The 21,770-nt window shown below is 44.3% G+C and overlaps 2 protein-coding genes across 2 annotated transcripts in view; both read right to left on the bottom strand.

Annotated features, from left to right (window-relative positions):
- MRPS6 (mitochondrial ribosomal protein S6) overlaps positions 1 to 21,770 on the bottom strand; it is a 71,660-nt gene that overhangs the window by 31,257 nt on the left and 18,633 nt on the right. The gene's annotated exons all lie outside the window — the stretch shown is intronic.
- Positions 18,362 to 21,221, bottom strand: SLC5A3 (solute carrier family 5 member 3). Its single transcript, XM_030202172.1, has one exon. It carries the CDS (start codon positions 20,964 to 20,966, stop codon positions 18,816 to 18,818), a length of 2,151 nt encoding a protein of 716 aa, XP_030058032.1. The 5' UTR covers positions 20,967 to 21,221; the 3' UTR covers positions 18,362 to 18,815.

The following is a 21,770-nucleotide window of genomic DNA, read 5'->3' as shown; positions in this document are numbered from 1 at the left end:
AAAATCACGTAACGACGTTATCATATCTATACTCTGTAAGCCACATTGAGCCTGCAAAAAGGTGGAAAAATGTGGGGTACAAATACAATAAATAAATAAAAATTGTAAAATATGGGGGGGGGGGGGGGATTTCAACAATATGGAGTGGAAGGACCACTTAGGAAGACCAACAGTGATGGAGCCGTATGCCAGAAATATTCAACCTTTGTGCTGCTTTGACATTAGCATAAAATTGAACCAATTCTTAAATGGCTTTTGAAGTTATAGCTCAGCATGTCCGCGGGGGCAGGGGGAGGGAACGGCAGCCCTCTCGTTATGTCGACTTGGTACGTTTGTGAACTTTGCATGAAATTTGAACTATGGGCACTTCATAAATGAGCAGCTGTCACATTTAAAAATCAGGAGAAAACAAAATTTTTACAAATGTTATAAGATAGAAAAATTCTTGCATTAAATCCAAAGGCTTTCCCTTCAAAGTGAATAAGTACACCGTGTAGACAAAAGTATTTTGACTTTTCAAAACTGTAGAAAAAAACAAACCCTTGCTCAGGAGGATGTGAAGATACAGCACGAACCTGCGAACAGTTAATAAAATACCCAGCATCACATAAAACCCACTAGAAACAGAAAGTGAGAAGACTGCAACCACAGATCAACTGCACCTCATGCATCTCCCTGGAGTTGCAAAAGCTTTTTGAACTACGATAACAGTTGGAAGAGGCAGACTGTTCGTATACCAAAATGCTCTGAGGGGGTACCAAGATATAGATAGTACTAGTATTTATCGATATCAAATTATATATGCAACTATAGCTTCTTTCTGCTCCTGGCTTCTGACTCAAAATGCTACGGCTAGAGTCCTAGCAGTGTACTTAGATACACTCACAGTATTCCAGTAAAAAAAAAAAAAAAAAAAAAAAAAAAAAAGTTTCATTGATTGCCTATTGAGCAGTGTATAAAGTTTAAAATGGCCCGTCTCGTTTTTAAAGTGTATAAAGTTTAAAATTGCCAAAACACTGGAATGTGATTGAAGGGGGGCAGACTCAGGAAAGATGTCAGGAAGTATTTTTTCACGGAGAGGGTGGTGGATGCTTGGAATGCCCTCCCGCGGGAGGTGGTGGAGATGAAAACGGTAACGGAATTCAAACATGCGTGGGATATGAATAAAGGAATCCTGTGCAGAAGGAATGGATCCTCAGAAGCTTAGCCAAAATTGGGTGGCAGAGCAGGTGGGGGGGGGAAGAGGGGTTGGTGGTTCGGAGGCGAGAATAGGGGAGGGCAGACTTATATGGTCTGTGCCAGAGCCGGTGATGGGAGGCGGGAAAAACTGCTGGGCAGACTTATACGGTCTGTGCCCTGAGAAAGACAGGTACAAATCACGGTAAGGTATACACATAAGTTTATCTTGGGCAGACTGGATGGACCATGCAGGTCTTTTTCTGTCGTCATCTACTATGTTACTATGTGCTCATTACCCTTTCTCAGTCAGCTTCTTTTATTCAGTTTAAGAAAGAATTCTAAACATGGTTGTTCCATGAAGAATATGGAAATTAGATTTCTTTCATGTGTGACACTTTTAAATTCGTTTTACTCATTCTTTGTCTCATATGCTACATCATGTAGATTTGCGTTCATGATTATTTTGCGAAAGATTAGTATATTGTTTTTATGTTTGGTCATTTTTATCCATAATGAATGGATTCCTGTAATCCGTCCAGAACTTTATCAATAAATAAATAAATAACCAACCAGCCCTACTAGTTCATGGTGCTCTGAATTTTCATTTTCAACTACCTGAGGTTTCCTCTATTTTTTTTTTTAATCCACTCAGTCCACCGCAGTGACAACGCATGAGAGATTTACGTATGTGCTACCTCTATTGTATGTAAATCTCTCGCGCATATTGATTGGGGATATCCTGAAAACCTAACTGGCTAGATGTGTCCCAAGGACTGGGTTAACCCGTGGAAGGAAGGGGAACTGACAGTGCAGCTAGAGCAAGGGTTCTTAAATTTTGTTTTGGCTCCTGCACCCCTGTAAGTGATCAATGATATTCTCATGCCTCCTTCCTAAACCACATGTCCACTACTGCCCAACAGCTAACATGTCATGCCTGCACTGTCTAGAAAGTTTCAATAAGTTATCTCAGATTTCAAGACCCTTCTCCCCACCCCACTTGACTACTTCCTGCACCCCCATTGGTAAAGAACCCCTGTGCTAGAAGAAAGGACAATAAAAATAAGCAGGAAGTGAAGGGAAAAAAGTAGAAAAATTAAAAAAAAATCAAAGAGAGAGATTTTTTTTTTAAGAACATAAGAATAGCCATACTAAGACAGACTGAAGGTCCACCTAGCCCAGAATCCTGCTTCCAGCAGTGGCCAATTCAGGTCACAAGTACCTCAGAATCCCAAATAGTAGCAAGATTCATACTCCTGATCCCAGGGATAAGCAGTGGCTTTCCCACATCCATCTCAATAGTCTATGGACTTTTCCTTCAGGAACTCGTCCAAACCTTTTTTTAAAACCCAGATATGCTAACCACTGTTACCACATCCTCTGGCAATGAGTTCCACAGCGTAACTATTCCTTGCGTGAAAAATATTTCTATGCAATCTCATTGAGTGTCCCCTTTCGTAACTTGAAAAGGTTGGAAAAAAATATTCACTTCTACTCGTTACCATACCGGGACAGACCGAAGGTCCATCAAGCCCAGCATCCTATTTCCAACAGTGGCCAATCCAGGTTACAAGTACCTGGCAAGATCTCAAAACAGTACAATACATTTTATTCTGCTTATCCTACACCATTCAGGATTTTGTAGACCTCAAATCATCTCTCTCCTCAGCTGTCTCTTTTCCAAGCTAAAGAGCCCTAACTTGTTTAGCTTTTCCTCATATGAAAGGAGTTCCACCACTTTATCATCATTTAATGCCTAGCATCCTATTTGCTTTTTGGCTACCACGGCACACTGGGCAGAAAATTTCTTGGCATTCAAGTTTTGTCTAAATATTTGAACACCTGCACAATCTAGTCCCAGTTGAGTCTTGGACACGCATCCCAGGATCCACAGACCACAGCAACTTCTGGAACCAAGTCCGGAGATGGTCACATTGAAAACTGAGCAAGACGGGGAAGGGAAAGCAGATTCCATGGGGAAACCAGTTATGAAGTCTCATGGAGCCTGTAGGAGCCAGTTCAGATTCAGCTGGAAACCCAAAAAGAGCACCAGAAATGGACCTTAAATAGCAACACATACCCAGATTTACTTGCATTTAAAAATACAAATCTAAATTTAATAAAAACTCTTGAGATGCATGTTCAGCCATGGCTTGAGAGCTGCTTTATACACACAATAGAAAAGGGAATCATCCTACACTCTTCCCCGGAAACTCCGTTCATTAGGTAAATCTCTCTTATCTGTGTCTTTCTCCTCCACTGCTAACTCCAGACTGTTCCTTTTATCTTGCTGCATATCATACCCCTGGAAAAGACTTCCTGAGCCAGTACATCAAGCTCCAGTTCTGGCCATCTTCAAATCTTGGCTAAAAGCCCACCTTTTTGGTGATGCTTTTAACTCCTAACTGTTATTCACTTGGGGCCAGATGCACAAAACTTTAACAACCCTTTACCGACCATTTTGCAAAGAAATCGCCAACCGTTTCATGTACTAAAGCCCATTTTTCGACGACCGTAGCAGCTAACGAAAATGGAATGCAGATGAGCAATCAGTGTAGAAACCCTTTTCAAATGACATGCACTAACCTTTTCCGATTGGTTTAACGAAAGACAACGCCGAGAAATGTAACGACAGGTCTGTACCTGTCGTTAGGGCTCTCCGGCTAAAGAACTGTAATGTGAAACACAAAAAAGAACCAATTGCAGCGTAGACGATACGCGAGACGCGCTGTGATTGGACAAAAACACGTTGCACCCGTATTGTTTTGCTTTTAATAAAGCTTATAGAAAACGTGTCATAACCACGTTCATATAGCGCGTGCATGACATACGCAGTAAATTTACGTGCAGCAGTTATGGCAGCCAGAGGGAGAAAGCCTAACTTTGCAGACCTGGATGTCCTCTGGCTCGCTCAACTTTTTATCATAAATGAAAAGCGTCTTTTCCCCCGCGCAGGGAGAAGGAGGAATATCGGGAGGATGGACAAGGGCTGGGAGACTCTGCAACGCCTCTTTAATAAGCGTTCCTCCTTTCCCAGATCTGTAAGTTGGCAGTATATAGGGCTCTACGCACAGTGTCGTACCAAGGGGGTGGGGGCGGTCATCCTATTCACAGAGGTTGTCCGTTCGTGGGGGGCCGGGGGGGCACACCGTTGGGGGCAGGGCGCATCGGAGATCCGTCCCTGTTGTCTGCCCCCCCCTATGAACACCACTCATTACATATAACTGATTTTTGCATGTGCATGAAAAAACAAAGGTGGTCCAGTTACTGACATCGACAGTGCATGCCTATTTCCAGTTTTTAATGTACATCTGATTTCCCTTTTTTTGGGTTTACAGGTTGAGGAGCTAAAAAAACGTGCGCGGGCGTTGCGCAAGGACCACCCGGAATGGCTACAAGAGGTGAAGGCAAACCTTGACAACAGCCCAGGTATTGGTTCATTTGACATGAGTCTGCCACATTACAGGTTTGATAGTGGCCTTGTGCTTTTATGTGATAGACAATGTTTTTCCGTGCAGAATTGTCATCTTCTGAGGACGAGGAGCAGGAGGATGACATTGTTGGAGGGTCCCTGGCTGCTGTCGCACCTCCCCGCCCTTCCGCTCCTACCCCTGGTCCCCACCTCCTGCCTTATGCCCATTGCCGTCCCGGCCCCTCCTCAGGTCTCCAGCCCCCCCTAAGAGATCCCGCCAGTCCATTGTCTTGCGCCTCCCTGCTCCCAGGTATGGCCCTTCCCACCTTTCCTCTCCTCCTCCCCGTCTACATTCCAGTCCCCCTGTCACCCCACCCCAGGCGCAAAGTCCCACCAGCCCTCCTGTTTCCCCCGCTTCCCCCCCTCCGCCGCATAGTCCCACCAGCCCCCCTGTTTCCCCCGCTTCCCCCCCTCCGCCGCATAGTCCCACCAGCCCTCCTAGTACCTCCTTTCACGCTCCCCATCTGACCTCCCTCTCTCTTTCCCTAAGCCATGCCGTCCCATCCACCTCCGCAGAGGAAGTCACCCCTGTCCTTGAGATGTTCCAGATGCACGAACAGGGTGAGTTACCAAAGTCTGCGGCATGACTCATCTCTAGCCTCGTTATACTTGTCAAATTTTTTGCTGATGTCTCTGCCGCCGCGTGCACCTGTAAGCGCTCTATTAAGGTTCATAATAATAATGTTGGCTATTATTGCATATCACTGTGTGTTTCTGTTTTACAGCAGTTCGTGGTGATGTTTTCTGACAGTTCTTCCATTGTCTTTTGTAACAGGTGCCATTGTGGACCTCACAGGGGAGGACAACAGTGATCTCCAGTCACTACCGACCACCCCCCCACCACCCCAAACTATGAACCGCAGTGTCTCTCCCATGCCCCCTCCTCCGACTGTAACCCGTGGGACATGTACCTTCCCCACTCCCACCCGCGACCGAAGCACCTCCACCACTCTCCCCACTGTGCAAGATCGGGCCACATCTCCCCATATCCCGCTCGCCCTGATCAACCTTCCCCCCCACGAGCTGGAAGAATTGGCACAGACCCTGCACATGGGAGGGCAGGCATTGGAAGACCTCTCCCGGGTTGTCCTGTACCTGTCCTCCCTTGTGCAGCGTCCTTGAGGTCTGTCCTCCGCGTCTTTTTCCTTGTTCTACCCCTTGTAAATCTACCACTGTTTAGTTTATACATTCTGTTCACAATTTATATTATCTGCTGTTATATAAAAGCTATGTGTTTTAAACTATGTCCTCTGTGTCATGCATACCATAATGATTGTGTTGGGGGTTCTTGACAGACATACGGTGAATGAAACGGCAGTGTGCTCCGCTTCCTTGGTAAGAATTATGTAGCTGGGGATTTGTTGTTTGCAGTTGGCCGCGTACAAGTGCGACGTCACAAATGTGCTCTGTGTTACACGCGAGACAGGGTTGCTTTGCGGCGCATATGTTTGACGTACACAGCGGCGCATATGTGTGACGTACACACAGTGCACGACGGAAACGAACGGCGGATCCTCTTTTGGGTTGTTTGTTGTGCCGCTGCAATAACGAAATGGATGGTGGTTTTTTCCTGGCACAGTTGGACTTTTGCCCCGACATGGTTTATGATCACGTCACTGACAGGCAGGGACAGGATCAAAGGGGACCCGATGTTGAACAGCTTCCCCCACTGTTCCCTCGCCGGCTCCCAAGGCCACGTGTGTTTCGAACACGGCTGGTGCTAGATCAGATATCGGACAGGAAAATCATTGATGACTACCGCCTATCAAGAACAGCCATTTATGAGCTATATCAGGAAATTAGAGAGGATATTGATCCTACCACTGCAAGATCTCACGCAGTACCTGGCATAGTCAAGCTGCTGACTGTTCTGCAGTTTCTTGCAACAGGGACATTCCAGCATGTATTAGGGGGGAACAGTGGCGTTGACCAGTCCACTGTTTCGCGACATCTTACACAGGTACAACTCTTTTTTTGGGAATTCCCAGTCCCCCAGCCACTGCACACCACCAATGTGTTCCCTTTCCCACCTCCTACCTCCCAAAAAATGTTTTTTTTTCCATTACTGCATTGCCAAATACACACCTTTCACATATATGTTTCAGGTTCTGCGCGCACTTAAAAAGTGCGTCCGTAAGCACATTGCTTTCCCAATGGGGGTAGAGGAGCATAGGAAGATCAAGACCGGATTTTTCAAGATCGCTGGTATGCCTAACGTCCTGGGAGCTATTGACTGCACACATGTTGCCTTCACCCCCCCCCGGCCGATCAAGAGATGCAATACCGCAACCGCAAGATGGGATACTCGTTGAATGTGCAGGCGGTGTGCGATGCTAGCCTTAAGATCCTGGATGTTGCCACACGTTATCCTGGCAGCTGTCATGACTCCTACATTTTGTCGAACAGTGCGCTGGGGAGGAAGTTTGCAGAGGGGCGGATTGCCCAAGGATGGCTTCTTGGTAAGTGCCCGTTATTCATAATACACACGTCAGCGGTTCAGGGTGGTTGCATTTTCAAGGTAGCATGGCAGTGTCTCTACTACTTGCGCTATAGCCGTGATTCTGCTGAGTGCACTTTGCAAAACTAAAATGACCTCTTTCACTAGGACATATTAGGGCACATCAACAAATATGCAGAAGAAAAAACTTTTACCATGATTACAATTTATTGTTGTCTCCATGCAGGGGATGCAGGTTATGGATCCAAAACATGGCTACTGACACCTATACCGATCCCCCGTTCTGATGCTGAGAAGCGGTACAACGAGTCACACATCTCGACAAGATGTACGATCGAGCGTACTTTTGGAGTACTGAAGAGCAGGTTTCGCTGTCTGCACATTTCCGGTGGATCCCTTCAATATTCCCCAGAGAAGGTTGCTGATATAGTGCTTGTATGCTGTATGCTTCATAACATAGCGCTGAGGCATATCAACATATCAATCCGCCACCACCCTGCCACACCGATAGAAATGAGAACTGGAAACCAGAAAGGTGAAAACAGAAAGGTAGCCAAACACCACACACACGGAGTACCTAACAGCAATAGGATGACATAAAAATCACATTGGTAAAGAACCATACGCTCATGTGAACTTCTTACCAAAATATTAACACGTGCAAGAAGGAAGGTGGCACACAAAGAACACCTAAAACAAAACACCATGAGGAAAAGACGTTAAACACTGCTAAATGGGATGAACAGCTGAATTTTTGCTAACAACATTTCACACTTACAGATTGAAAATCTGTATCTGAGGAAAAGCTGCGTGAAATCAGCTCCGCTAGTACTCGGCAGGAACCATAAAACAAAACTGTGCAGCGACTTCTTTTTCAGTATCGACGCACGCCTATGACATCACAGGCGTGCGACAGCCACGCCTACAACACACGCTTTCCGAATAGACCAGTGCGCATGCGTTCCGTACGCTGCTACGGCAGCGTTTGCGAAAGTTTCGGGAATCAGGGGTTGCAATACCGCACCAAACTTTTTGGGGCTGTGTTTTTGGAGCATGCTTCGTTATTTGAGATTCGGTAAAGGTTTTAACGTTTCTGATTTTTTTACGTTTGTTTGATGCATCTACCCCTTGTTCAGTACCCATGTTTTGTTTTATCATTCCCACCTTAAGTAATCCCCTTATCCCTTGTCTGTCCTGATTAGATTATAAGCTCTGTCAGCAGGGATTGTCTCTTCATGTTCAAATGTACAGTGCTTAGGGTTACCATATGTCCGGATTTACCCGGACATGTCCTCTTTTTGAGGACATGTCTGGACGGGTTTTCTCAGTCCGCCAGTTTGTCCGGATTTCTGGACAAACGGGCAGGCGGCGGGCCTATCCTAGCCTCCCCTCACTTACTATCTACTGCCCTGGTAGTCTAGTGACCTCTCCAGGGCAGGAAAGAGCCCCCTCTTTCCGGCCTGGAGCGCTGCCTTGCCCTGCATTCTGTTGCTGTGACGGTCTCAGGATTCAAAATGGCCACCGAGAGTTGAAGCGGCCTCGCGAGACTTCAACTCTCGGCGGCCATTTTGAATCCCAAGACCGTCACAGCAACAGGATGCAGGGCAAGGACAGAGCTCTGGGCAGGAAAGATGGGGCTCTTTCCTGCCCAAAAGAGGTCACTGGACCACCAGGGCAGTAGATAGTAAGTAAGGGGAGGGGAGGTGACGGGGGGGGGGGGGGGGCGAGGATGCGAAACGGGTGGAGCGGGACATGTGCCATCTTTTTCAGAGGACAAAATAATATGGTAACCCTAACAGTGCTGCGTATGTCTAGTAGCACTATAGAAATGATAAGCAGTAGTAGTGGCAGATAACATCTTCAACCCACCCAAAGGTTTTCAGGATACAGCCAGTCATATTTCCAAGATATCTGAAATGAATATGCATGAAAGGGTGGAGGCTGTACATGCAAATCTACCTCATGCACATTTATTGTGGATATTCTGAAAACTTAATCGGCTCGGTGTGTCCCAAGGAGTTGAGAATCACCGTCTCAAATTAATATGCGAGAGAGATACATGTGCATCCATCAGCCTGGTTCCTGAACCAACACACCCAAGTCTCCCGCATTTGAAGGGCAGCCTGTGCATCAGGCTGACACGAGTCTTTCAGACTGGTTCTTCTAATGCATCTGATTGCAAGCTTTGCCCTGGGTGTTTTCAATCCATACCGGTGCTTCCGCCCATGACCCCATGATTGCGGTCAAATAAAATTGTGTGACCCAATACAGAATAATGATGAACCAATGGAGAGCTCACCTAGATTGTGACCCTAAAAGCAGGTTCTGTGACCCCCATTTGGTAAGCTCTGCCCTACATGGTACTTCTTTGACTTCTGTTACTGATGTGACTGCCTCCGCTACCTTTTCTGTGAGCAGAGACTTGCTACTGCCACTTTAGTCCAGTTGATTATGTGGAAATAAGGGTCAACAACCAGGCTGTAGATGACACCTTTTTATGGGACTAACGTAACGTATCTTTGACAAGCTTTTCTCCCTTCACTAAGTCAGGGAATTAACAAATGTACTGTTTAAACCCAAGGTAACTGCAAACTCAGCTTTTTGACTCTGTACTAGAGACCTGCACGGGAACAGGGTTTGTGGGGTTCCCGAGGGGATGGAAGCAGTTCCTGCGGGGTTCCTGTGGAAGTGTAAGCTGCACCTGCATCACACCTCTCATCTACCAAGTACCAAGTTCTTTGAGTGCTATCTCCTCCTCCTTGCTTTAACAGCACAAATGCGGAAAGTCTTCCATTAAGGAGGTGGTAGAGACACAAATGAAGATGGAATTCAAAAAGGCATGGGATGAACACAGAGGATCTCTAATTAGAAATGGATTTATAAAAAAACCTAAACTTAAAATGGCTGCATGTATGTGGATGTGTCGAGTGACGCTGAAGAACTAGGCCGATACCAGGCAGACTTGTATTGTTTGTGTCCCATATATGGCAATCTGGTTTAGGATGGGCTGGAAAGGGCTTAGACAGCAACTCCATTGGCTGCAACACGAGGACAGTGCTGGACAGACTTATGGTTGTGTCCCACAAATGAGAAAACAAATAGACCGGAGTGGGCTTTGACGGCAACTCCAGCAGTTGGAACACAACAAGAGCCAGATAGACTTCTATGGTCTACATCCCAGAAACACCAAAGAAAGACCGTAATCAAGTATATAACATTACACTCATTAATTTAATCATGAATTGATAATGAGTGTGACTATTGGGAAGACTGGATGGACCGTTCAGGCCTTTATTTGCCATCACTTACTATGCACAGACCTCAGCTCTAACACAGGCACGAGCATCAGATGTCACCTAACCTACTGGTGCGTGCATGTGACGACCTCTTAGCACACCGTGTCAGTGAATCAGAGACAAGTCAAAGGTCCAAAGTCCATTCCTTCCTTGCCTGCAGTGAGGTGGCTCAAATCCAGAGGCTAAGAGAAGTGACTGGCATTTTCTTTTATGTACCATTAAATTCTTGCGGTGATGGGTGGGGATGGGTTAAATTCCAACAGGAACGGGCGGGGATGGATAAGATTTCTGTCCCCGTGCAACTCTCTACTCCGTACATATATGTTATTACAGCTCAGTGAAAGGAGGCGGAGATGTTAATAACAAGCAGCGAGCCTAAGACAGTAGGTTCCCAGACAGGGTCACAGAAACAGGACAGCTGTCTCTCCCTCAGGATCTCCACTGTGGTCTATGCTCAGTAGGCGGTGAGTCAATGAGCTTTCACAGGCCCTGTCCCCTCCTCCTTTCCTATTGGAGTGGAAACTCATGCAGAGTACCGGGGCCACGATCGATCGCACACAGCTCTGTGCTAACTGCTGCTGTTTTTGTCACCACCACTACCGAAGCTTAGAACTGGTGCTTCTCAAACTTTTATTCAATATGACCCCGTATTGAGTTGCATCTTGCTAAGGATGTAAAAAGAGAGGGTGGTAGATACCTGGAATGCTCTCCCACGGAAGGTGATGGAGATGAAAACAGAATTCAAAAATGTGGGAGATAAACACAAAGGCATCCTGTATAGAAGGCATGGAACCAAACACGCTTAGCAGTGATTAGATGGCAGAACAAGTCATTGGGCAAGTGAAGACAGTGCTGGGCAGACTTCTATGGGCTGTGCCCTGATTGTAGATGGATAGATTCAGCTTCCGTAACTGGAGAACAAGGCTGGTGCAGGGCAGACTTCTACAGTCTGTGCCCTGAAAATGGCAAGGACCAATCAAAATCAAGCATCCACATGTAAAAAAATTTAGAAAAGGTGCAGAGAAGGGTGACAAAAATGATAAATGAGATGGGACGACTTCCCTATGATGAAAGGCTAAAGTGGCTAGGGCTCTTCAGCTTGGAGAAGAGAAGGCTGAGGGGAGATATGATAAGAGGTCTATAAAATAATGGAGTGGAGTGGAAAGAATAGACGTGAAGCGTCTGTTTACTCTTTCAAAAAATACTAGGAGTAGGGGGCACTCAATGAAGCTACAAAATAGCAAATTTAAAACAAATCGTAGAAAAAGGTTTTCACTCAGCATGTAATTAAACTCGAATTCGTTGCCAGAGAATGTGGTAAAGGCGGTTAGCTTAGAGGGGTTTAAAAAAAGGTTTGGACGGCTTCCTAAAAGAAAAGTCCATAGACCGTTATTAAAATGGACTTGAGGAAAATCCACTGCTTATTTCTGGGATAAGCAGCATAAAATGTTTTGTACTTTTTTGGGATCTTGCCAGGTAGTTGTGACCTGGATTGGCCACTGTTAGAAACAGGATGCTGGGCTTGATGGAACTTTGGTCTGTACCAGTATGGCATTACTTATATCATACCTTATAAGTTTTATCTTGTTGGTCAAACTGGATGGACCATACAGGTATCTGCCGTCACCTACTATGTTACTACATAGAACAGTGATTCCCAAACCTAGTCCTGGAGGCACCACAGCTAGTCAGGTTTTCAGGATATCCACAATGAATATTCATGAGAGATATTTGAATGCAAATCTCTTACAAATATTCATTGTGGGTATTCTCAAAACCCTGGCTGGCTAGGGTGCATCCAAGACCAGGTTTGGGAACTACTGGATTAAAAGTGTAGGGAGGAGGAAGCAAATGGGGAACGGGAGGTATGCTATTTTGTGTTCATCTGGGGTCAAATGAATTTAGATGTTAAAATGGGGTCATATTGGATAAAAATTTGAGAAGCACCAGCCTAAAACCTAGACAAGTTTGTATTATTTAAATCCAGTTTCTTCATTGACCAGATGGCAGGGATTTTTCTTTAATAAGCTTTTATAGTCCAATTAAAAAAAAGGTTGTTAACCCTTTCTATAAAGAATTGTATAAACACAGTTCCATCATTGACCAGATGGCAGGGATGGGTTTTTTTGACAAGTGTTTGAGTTAAATTAGTCCAATAAAAAAAAAAAAGGTTGTTAACCCTTTCTGTGAAGAACTGTATAACACTTGAGAACCATGCAACTAATGTAACTAAAAAGATGTTTCATTCAATGTGGAAACTAAAAAGAGTTAGACCATTTTTTCCCAAGAACTGTCTTCCGCAATCTGGTACAATCATTGGTACTCAGTCTTCTGGACTATTGTAACTCACTTTACGCTGGCTGTAAAGAGCAAATACTTAAACTCCAGACAGCCCAGAACATGGCAGCTAGACTTATATTCGGCACACCAAAATACGAAAGCGCGAAACCTCTACGAGAAAAACTACACTGGCTCCCACTAAAAGAACGCATCACGTTCAAACTTTGCACTTTAGTCCATAAAATCATCCATGGTAACGCCCCAGCCTACATGTCAGATCTAATAGAACTACCACCCAGGAATGCAAAAAAATCTTCCCGCACACCCCTCATTCTTCATCCTCCCAAGTGTAAGGGTTTGAAATACAAATCAATGCATGCATCTACCTTTTCCTATACGAGCACGCAGCTCTGGAATGCGCTGCCATGTAACCTGAAAACGGTCTATGAATTGACCAATTTCCGCAAACTACTGAAAACTTCTCTCTTCGACAAGATATATCACAAAGATCAACATGTGTAACTGTATAATCTGTAAAACTTTTAGAACTGTCTTATAATGTCTTTTGCTTTAACACCATTATATAATTCACCACCATGTAACACAAACCCTCTGTAAACCTAATGTATATTCACTTCTATTTTCCAGTACCCATGATGAATTGTAAGCCACACTGAGCCTGCAAAGAGGTGGGATACAAATACAATAAATAAATATTTCTAAGCTCATTCATTTTGAGCCCTTCATCCATCCTTCCTTTCTATTAAAGTATTTCTCTTCTTAATACATCACTTACATAATAGTTAACTGAAAGCTAACATGCTTCTTTCTCAATAGTTCAGTCTATGTAAACTAGGGACCAGACGTATTGCTATGCCACCACCCATAACAGAAGCTGCCCACAGGTTTCTGAAGCAATACACTGTAAAGGTGAATTTGGAATTCTGTGCTTTCAGTCCAAATTATTTTTAAGAAGTACAATATAAAGCCTTTAATCCAAAGACAGTACAACAAAACTGGCTTCCAAAACTGCTTATCTGCGCTATTTTGAACAAGCAGAATCGGACACAAAGAGGGTAATTTTATGAACCTTTTTTCCTATGTAAAAGGCCTCTTACAAAATTTAAGCTGTGCCTGGAAGTGCACACAATGCAAGTAGGCCCTGCATTTCTATAGTAAACGAGCTCAGGGGAGGAGTTTGGTCAAAGCAACTTTATACATATATTTCACAACTGCTTCTGGGCAGGTGCAAAGTTCACACCTTCAATTTAGGCACCATCTTGAAGGATTTTGGGGCTAGAATTCTTATAAAACCACATAGGCACCTAGGTGTCTTTATAAACTAGGTGGCCTTTGATAAAATTTATCCTCAAAAATTAACACATTCCGTGTATCTTGTAGCTTCTAAAAATGGATCTTCAGAACCCAAGTTACTGGAAACGTGGAGAACATTGAGCACATAGGATTTAAAGAAGGACTAGTAAGGTATGCATGATTTAGCACCAGCTAGAAGTTGAAGCAGGAGTTTATATAGTTTCGTCCTACTGCTGGTGCTGGCAAGTGAGAGGAGTCACAAAAACATGTTGCGCGTCTCCTAAAAATGTTTGAAAAAAAATTAAAGTCATGCCTTGCATGCCCCCTAGTCCTAGTATTAAAACGAATCGGAGAAAATTTTTCTTCACTCAACATGTAATTAAACTCTGGAATTCAATTGCCAGAAAATGTGGTAAAGGCGGTTAGCTTAGCAGAGTTTAAAAAGGGTTTGGCCGGCTTCTGAAAGTTAAATTCCATAGAACATTATTAAACTGGACTTGGGGAAAATACACTATTTCTGGGATAAGCAGCATAAAATATTTTGTTCTTTTTTTGGGATCTTGCCAGGTTATGTGTGACCTGGATTGACCACGTTGAAAACAGGATGCTGGGCTTGATGTACCTTTGGTCTGTTCTTTATCTGCAGTCATTTACTATGTTATGTTACTTACGTAGGGGTTCAGGAGAATTATAGGGAAACAGATCAAAGAATTAAATATAATGACCCATGCTTAACTTTTTCAATTGACACAGATCACCTTGGTGGGATTATAAGTGCCCAGACATGCTTGGATAGAACGATGTGATTTCCCCAGCAATATAATACTCAACACAGAGATATAAGCAACAATTGGGTGGGGGCGGTAGAGAAATAGCTTCAGAAGTTATCAGCTAAACATAAAAAAAAATTAGTTTTAGATGGAGAAATTATGCCAGTTTTCAACTGTGCAATTAGTTTTGGGGTTTATTTGTTTTTGTTATTTTTGTTAGTGGTCCCACATTCACTGTCCTTGAAATTTAGAATACTGGTGTATGAATTGAGTCAGATTTATTTTTTTTGGTCCAGTTTAAGAACTAGGTAACAAATATGCCGAGGAATAGACTAGCAAATAAGCCACCTCCAACGCTATCCGTACAAGCTGCCATTTGAAAACAGTACAAACGTATTTTTGAATGCGTGTCCAAAGTTATGGAATGACATTCCTCTGGATTCAAGAAGGATTCCGTGTTATCATTCCTTCAAAAAGATAAAAATGTTTTAGTGATGAGTGAATTTGAATTTATTTTACCAAGTCAGGATGGAAAGGTGTTTATTATGTTTTATGATTTGTTTTGAATTTTGATTATGTATAGTTTATATATTGTAAGTTGCCTTGACTTTTTGGCCAGGCATGTCCTGAAATAAAATAGTTCAAGTAACGGGGGCAACCGACTGCTCAAATCCAGGGTTGATATTTAGACTCTCCTGGCAGATACTAATGCATGAGCCCAGACAGTGCCAGGTACTCTGTAGCTGGCCCAGGGCTCCAGCACCACAATTGCCAGGCATAAACTCCGCCCTCCCAGCAGTCTCATTACTACACATGTATACTGCTTTACAGAACAAAGATTACAAGATATTTTGCAGTAACAACCAGACATATTAAATATAACACGCAGGTTTTGGTTTGTAATTTTTCCAGTGCATCAAGTAATGCGGCTCCATGCTAACTAACCCATTTGATTGCAAGGAAACAAAGGACAAAACAAAAATGAGGCAATGCATTAAATTTAGTTCAATAATCACCACCTTATTTTTGTTTGATGATCTTGACTGCCATCCAATCAAGAAACAAAATGCCTTTGGTCACTCTATAGATCTCTCTGCAATGAGCTATTATTACCACAAACAAAAAAGTATTTTGTACCTGGTAAGGGAAAGCAACATCCCCCCCCTCCAGACCATCAAAAAACACATTACACATAGCGTCTGGGGGTTCAACAGTTCCAAGACTACCTGCCAGGTGATACCTTATCTAGGGCCCTTTTTACAAAGCAGCAGTAAGCCTAACGCGGGCTAACCGCTCGCTGAAAGGGAAGTACCGCCAGGCTACCGCAGCAGCCCGGCAGTAGTTCCCACTCCCAGCGCATCATATCTTGCGCATCATTGGAGGTGGTGATAAGGGCTCCCGCGGGATTACTGCTGGGTACACACTGGTGCTAGAAAAATAAGCATATTTTTGTAGTGCCAGTGTGTACCCGGCAGTAATCCCGATTACCACCAGGTTAGCGTGGGAGCCCTTAACACCACCTCAATGAGTGGCAGTAAGGACTCCCCTCCGAAAAGGCCATGCGGCAAATGCTTCACTTGCCGAGCAGCCATTTCCTGGGGGGGAAAAAAAAAGACCTACCTTTACCCGCTGTGGTAAAAGGGGGCCTCGGTGCGTATCAAAACACCCGCCAATGCCAGCGCAGGCCCCCTTTTGCTGCAGCTTGGTAAAAGGGGTCCTAAGAGATTGAGCACTAGAAATTCTAGCTACACGACTGGCATTTGTCTTTCGTATGGACCTCAAGTGGTTACTTACACCATACAGGCAGAATTGTAATCTTTGGAGGGTCAAAGTATTGGCATTTGCCAATGGGGCTAAGGCTACTAGAGCCTGTACTTAAGACAGAAGACAGGAGAGAATCAGCCTGCATTATCAAAGTGAGCTAAGCACCACTGGAGGGAAATTGCTTCCCAGTTATAAACACTGGGATCGGTCTGGTGATTCAGCGGAAGTGCTGTGTATTGCACTGACGGAGGGCCCTGTGTTTGACTCCCTGAAGAGGGTCTTATACTTACCAAGTCAGTTGGGGCATAAGATGCTACTGCCAGGGCCGCCAAGAGGGGGAGACAGGGGGGACAAAATTCCCCAGGGCCTCCGGGGGGGCCTGGCGCCGCCGCTGCAGTCCGGGCTGCCCGCCCTCCGACGCTCCCTGATACTGACCTTAAGCACTCGAAAGCGCAGCAAGCAGCGGAAGACCACTCCTTCCTTCCGTGTCCCGCCCTCCCTGACATAACTTCCGCGAGGGCGGGACACAGAAGGAAGGAGAGGTCTGCCGCTGCGCTTTCGAAGGAGACGATGAGGCACTTAAGGTCAGTGGCGTGCAGAGGGCCCGGCCCGGTGGTGGGTGGAGGGGGGCAGGCCTCGGGGGCGGCCTTGTCCCAGGCCTGGCCCAGTCTCTCAGCGGCCCTGGCTACTGCTACACAGGCAACACTCACAGCCCTTAGGAGCAGAGTGTCCCAGTCAACACCTACTGGCTGGATTTAGAGCCTGCAATTGTTTTTCCTTTCCTCGTCTCTATACTATATAGGGTAGTTCTGGGATACGTACAGAATGTGAGTGAGTGAGACTATAGATTACGCTTTGTGCACTGATTAAAAGAATAAAGACATTTGTTTTGCTCTCACCAATAAAGTTGATTCTTCTTCATAGAAAAAGACATACAATGCAGATTTTCATATTTGCACATAAATTAATAAAATGATACAGGCTGACCATATTCCTGGAATACTATACTTCCCAAATTTATAAAATATTAAAGATAAATAGATAAATATATGTGTATGAATCAGGATTTCATAAATCACAAATGTCTTTCTTGCTGCCTTCAATTATCCGTAGAGTATGGTAGTGAACGTCCAATAATATTTCTAATATCCTGACAGGATATTCTATGTGTTTAGTTTAAACATTGCTGCACATTAAGAAGGTCATTCTACAACAGGGGGGGGTCTAGGAAGAGAGAGTAAGCAGGTGCCTATTTCAAGCTTATTCTATAAAGAAAAGGATAATACATTTGATCTACCATTTTTCTGTGGTGCAACCAACGTGGTTTAGGTAAGATATACCGGGGCCTACTTTTCTTTACAGAATACACACATTTTAGGCCATGATCATGTACACCAGTCCTATAACTGGAGTAAGTTCTTATGCCCAGATGTTAGCAATACTATCATTTACGTGATTTCTGGCTATCATTTATGTGCATGTGTGCTCTGCAGGAACTCCAGCCATGCCTACGCCCGTGTCATCAAACCACGACACACACTTTTTTCCCCCGCCAGTCGGCGGTCACACAAATGACTAGAACATGACCATTTACCCACGTTCCTGTGACCTTAAAAACTAGGCGGCTCCTTATAGAATTATCCTCTCGAGGGGGTAATTCTGTTAGCAGGTCACTGCCACACCATGTTCATACTTTCCCTTTGAAAAATTAACCCATGGAAAGTATCCGTGCGCATTTTAAACACCTGCCCTTTGGTATACACAAAAATTTACTGGTTTATTTCAAGTGCGTATTTTATAAAAATATGCACAAGTATTAACCCCTTCCTTATCCCCGCCCGTGAGAACAGCGCCACTCTGTTTGGTAAAGCTTATGCATATACAGACTGGATGTACATAAGTTTAGGCGAACGTACTTCAGGCAGTTTTATAAAAGGACTATTTCTGTGCGTAAAAGATGCAATGCCTTAAGGATTACCTCAACTAGTCACCAGCAATGCACTGGAACTTGGTGATACAATGGACAATAACTTGCAAACGTATTCCTACTGAATGGAAGTTAACGGCTGTTAAGTTGCTCATTTGGTGGGGAGGCACTAGACAGCGAGATGATACAGCAAATGAGAATTGAACACCCCCCTGCAAAATTTTTCCATGTCTGTGGTTCACAGCAAAATGGTTTGGCAATAAGACAAAGAACAATGGACGTATGACTAACAGTACCTAAACAAATCTAGCAGTCACCATTTTAACATAAGAATGCCAAATCTCCAACTCACTTTTACTCAGAGAGAGAAATAGACAAACATGAATATGCCAACCGAGCAAATGCATGCCAGGCTGATATTGAGTATCCGTTTCGTGGCTGGAGGCTCTTCCAGCATCTGCAAACACAACATTTCATCCTCCACAACATCCCCAGCTTCTCTCTTGTCCACATGTTCACTTTTATAGCCACAAAACCAATCCAAACATGTGATGCATTTGCCCCGATCGCCGATCTTCTCCTCCTCCTCCCTCTGGGCTCGCCCCATAAGAACTGCTTGTCCGTTTGTGTAACAATCCACAGGTGTCTCTGCTTCTGAGGTGCTTGTGCTTGAAGGGCTTACTGGATTATTTCTCACAGACAGCAAGATCGTGTAGTCCTCCACATGGATGTGCCCCGTTTGTTGATCACAGTTTCCATTTGGTATCATTTGTTCAGTTTCACTAGAGTTAAGGTTTTTCTTTTTAGATCCTTCGTACAGATCCTTCTCTGCAGGGATGCTTTGCTTTATAGTTTTACTTGTCAGTGCCCAGAAGGTGGTTGTTCTAATCTGTTCCTTTTTAGGTGGTGCTGTAAGGAGGCTTACGATGACTGCAACAATCCCCGTAATCCAAAATAAAGCAGTACCTATGTACATGTAATGGACTTTCTTGATGAAGCTTGGCCTGTCGTCTGGTTGATTACACTCCGGGGCACGGTAAACAAACGCCAGAATCAGGCGCAGAGCTCCTAGGACGAACCCCACCATGCCCCCACAAAAGGCCCCTTGCTCATTGCAACGCTTCCAAAATATGCCCAACAGAAACAGAGCAGCCACTGGTGGAGTCAAATAGTCTGCAACTTCTTGGATGTAAAGGTACATTTGGCCTCCTTGCATTTCTATAATTATCGGCACCCAAGCAATGCTTATGAATACCATGACCACAACAAAGACTCTTCCTACAAGCATGAGTTCGCGAGATGTTGCACTCTTTCGGATGAACTTGTAGATGTCAAGAGTGAAAATGGTGCTGGCGCTGTTGAATATCGAGTCCAAATCACTCATGAGAGCAGCAATCATCACAGCCATCATCAGCCCTCGCAGGCCAACTGGTAGGATCCTCATCACCAAACGTGGATAAGCGATATTAGAGCATCCAGCTCTGCTGCCACAGACTTGCAGACAGTGCTCGGGATTGATGCATGCGATGTCATCCGCAAAAAGAATTCTTGAAATCATTCCTGGAATAACTATGATGAACATAGGTAAGAGCTTTAATACACCAGCCATTAAAGTGGCCCCTTTGGCATGAGCAATATTTTTAGCTGCCAGTACCCTCTGAACGATAACTTGGTCCGCACACCAATACCACACAGAGGCTGGGGTCTGCCCCAAGATAAATCCAGGCCAAGGGATATCTTCGTCCGTTGGCTCCCGCAACATTTTCAGTGCATCTGGCTTTGGATGGACATGGCATGAATTGGAATTAGTGAAGTTATAGGTCAACAAGATTGATGTAATGTTTGGTGTTGCCAACATGTACCTTCTTTTCATTTCTTCAAACCCACCGATCTCTATAAAGCTTATAGTCATAAGGCTGAGAGCACCAACCACCATGAGCAAAGCCTGGATTGTGTCTGTATATATGACAGCCACTAGGCCACCAGTGACAGTAAGCAATGCAGTCATTCCGATTAACAGGATGACAGACAAGTAGAGATTCCATCCCAGAGATTCTTGAATAAACAATGCCCCAGAATAAAGGTCTACTGAGATTTTGGTGAAGACATACAATATCAGAGAAAGCACTGCAAAATAAACTTGAATTCTATGTCCTCCAAAACGTTTGGATAAGTATTCAGGCATGGTGTACACTCCTGACCGTATATAGACCGGGATGAAGATCCATCCTAGGAGCTGCAACAGCAGGAGGGCATTGAATTCCCAGGCGCCTACAGCAAATCCACTCGCTGCGCCAGATCCAGCAAGTCCAATGAAGTGTTCACTACCAATGTTGCTTACAAACAATGAAGCACCAATAACTGCCCAGGTCATTGAGCGCCCAGCCAAAAAGTAACCACTTACAGTACTCCTGTTGGACTTCCACATAGCAAAAAATCCAATGCACAACACAAGTACAAAATATAATGCCACAATGGCGATGTCTGCTGCTTCCATTGCAGCCCTCATCTTTGGAAACCAAAAATAACCTTCAGATGTAGAATGAAAGTCCTTATGCAAATTCTACAATAAGCAAATTTTGCAGTCTTTGGTCTGCTGTCTTGACAATGGCTGCTGTAGTATGTGGTACGAGATTATGTTCCTCAACTTGAGCAACGAAGCCTTGCAGGGTATGTTTAAAGCAATATTCCACAAGACCATCAGCATTTAACTTTGGTGTCTGAAGAAAACTCTTAACTTCTGCTAAGTCTAGGGAAGCCTACTGTAATCAACCCTGCAAGGCAGCAAAGACAAAACATAAAAGATAGGATTAGAAATGGGAATTCATTTGGGAAGAAATGACACTCAAAAATTCATTTCTACATGGACAACCTGAAGATATGGAAAAAAAAATACTTCCTTTGGTTTACTTGCAACATTGATCTTACACATTGTGAATACTTCCTTTCAGAGAAACCAACATTAGTATAACAGTACTTCTGGATACCAGAAAATATGAGGAGGGGGTCAAGAAGGTAAAGACAATTTTCCTGCTTGAGTGACAACAGAAGCACTAAGCAGGAAAAACAAAGCTGCATGTACACTGCATAAAGACACTATGGCACAGGAGTGCCATATTAAATACCTGGCCACCCCCTCCCCCCACCAAATGTCACAAGACTGTCTTGTGACACTCTCAGGGAGAGATGGTGGACAGGAGGGAGATGGGGTTAGTAATTAAACTCTGGAATTCGTTGCCAGAGAACGTGGTAAAAGCGGTTAGCTTAGCGGGGTTTTAAAAAGTTTGGATAGCTTTCCAAACGAAAAGTCCAG

Source organism: Microcaecilia unicolor, chromosome 4, assembly GCF_901765095.1.
Source record: "Microcaecilia unicolor chromosome 4, aMicUni1.1, whole genome shotgun sequence".
Lineage (NCBI taxonomy): Eukaryota > Metazoa > Chordata > Amphibia > Gymnophiona > Siphonopidae > Microcaecilia > Microcaecilia unicolor.
This window is presented reverse-complemented; position numbering and strand designations above follow the sequence as displayed.

Coding starts and splice junctions, on each gene's coding strand:
- SLC5A3 (XM_030202172.1), bottom strand. CDS start 20,966: ATGAGGGCTGCAATGGAAGCAGCAGACATCGCCATTGTGGCATTATAT.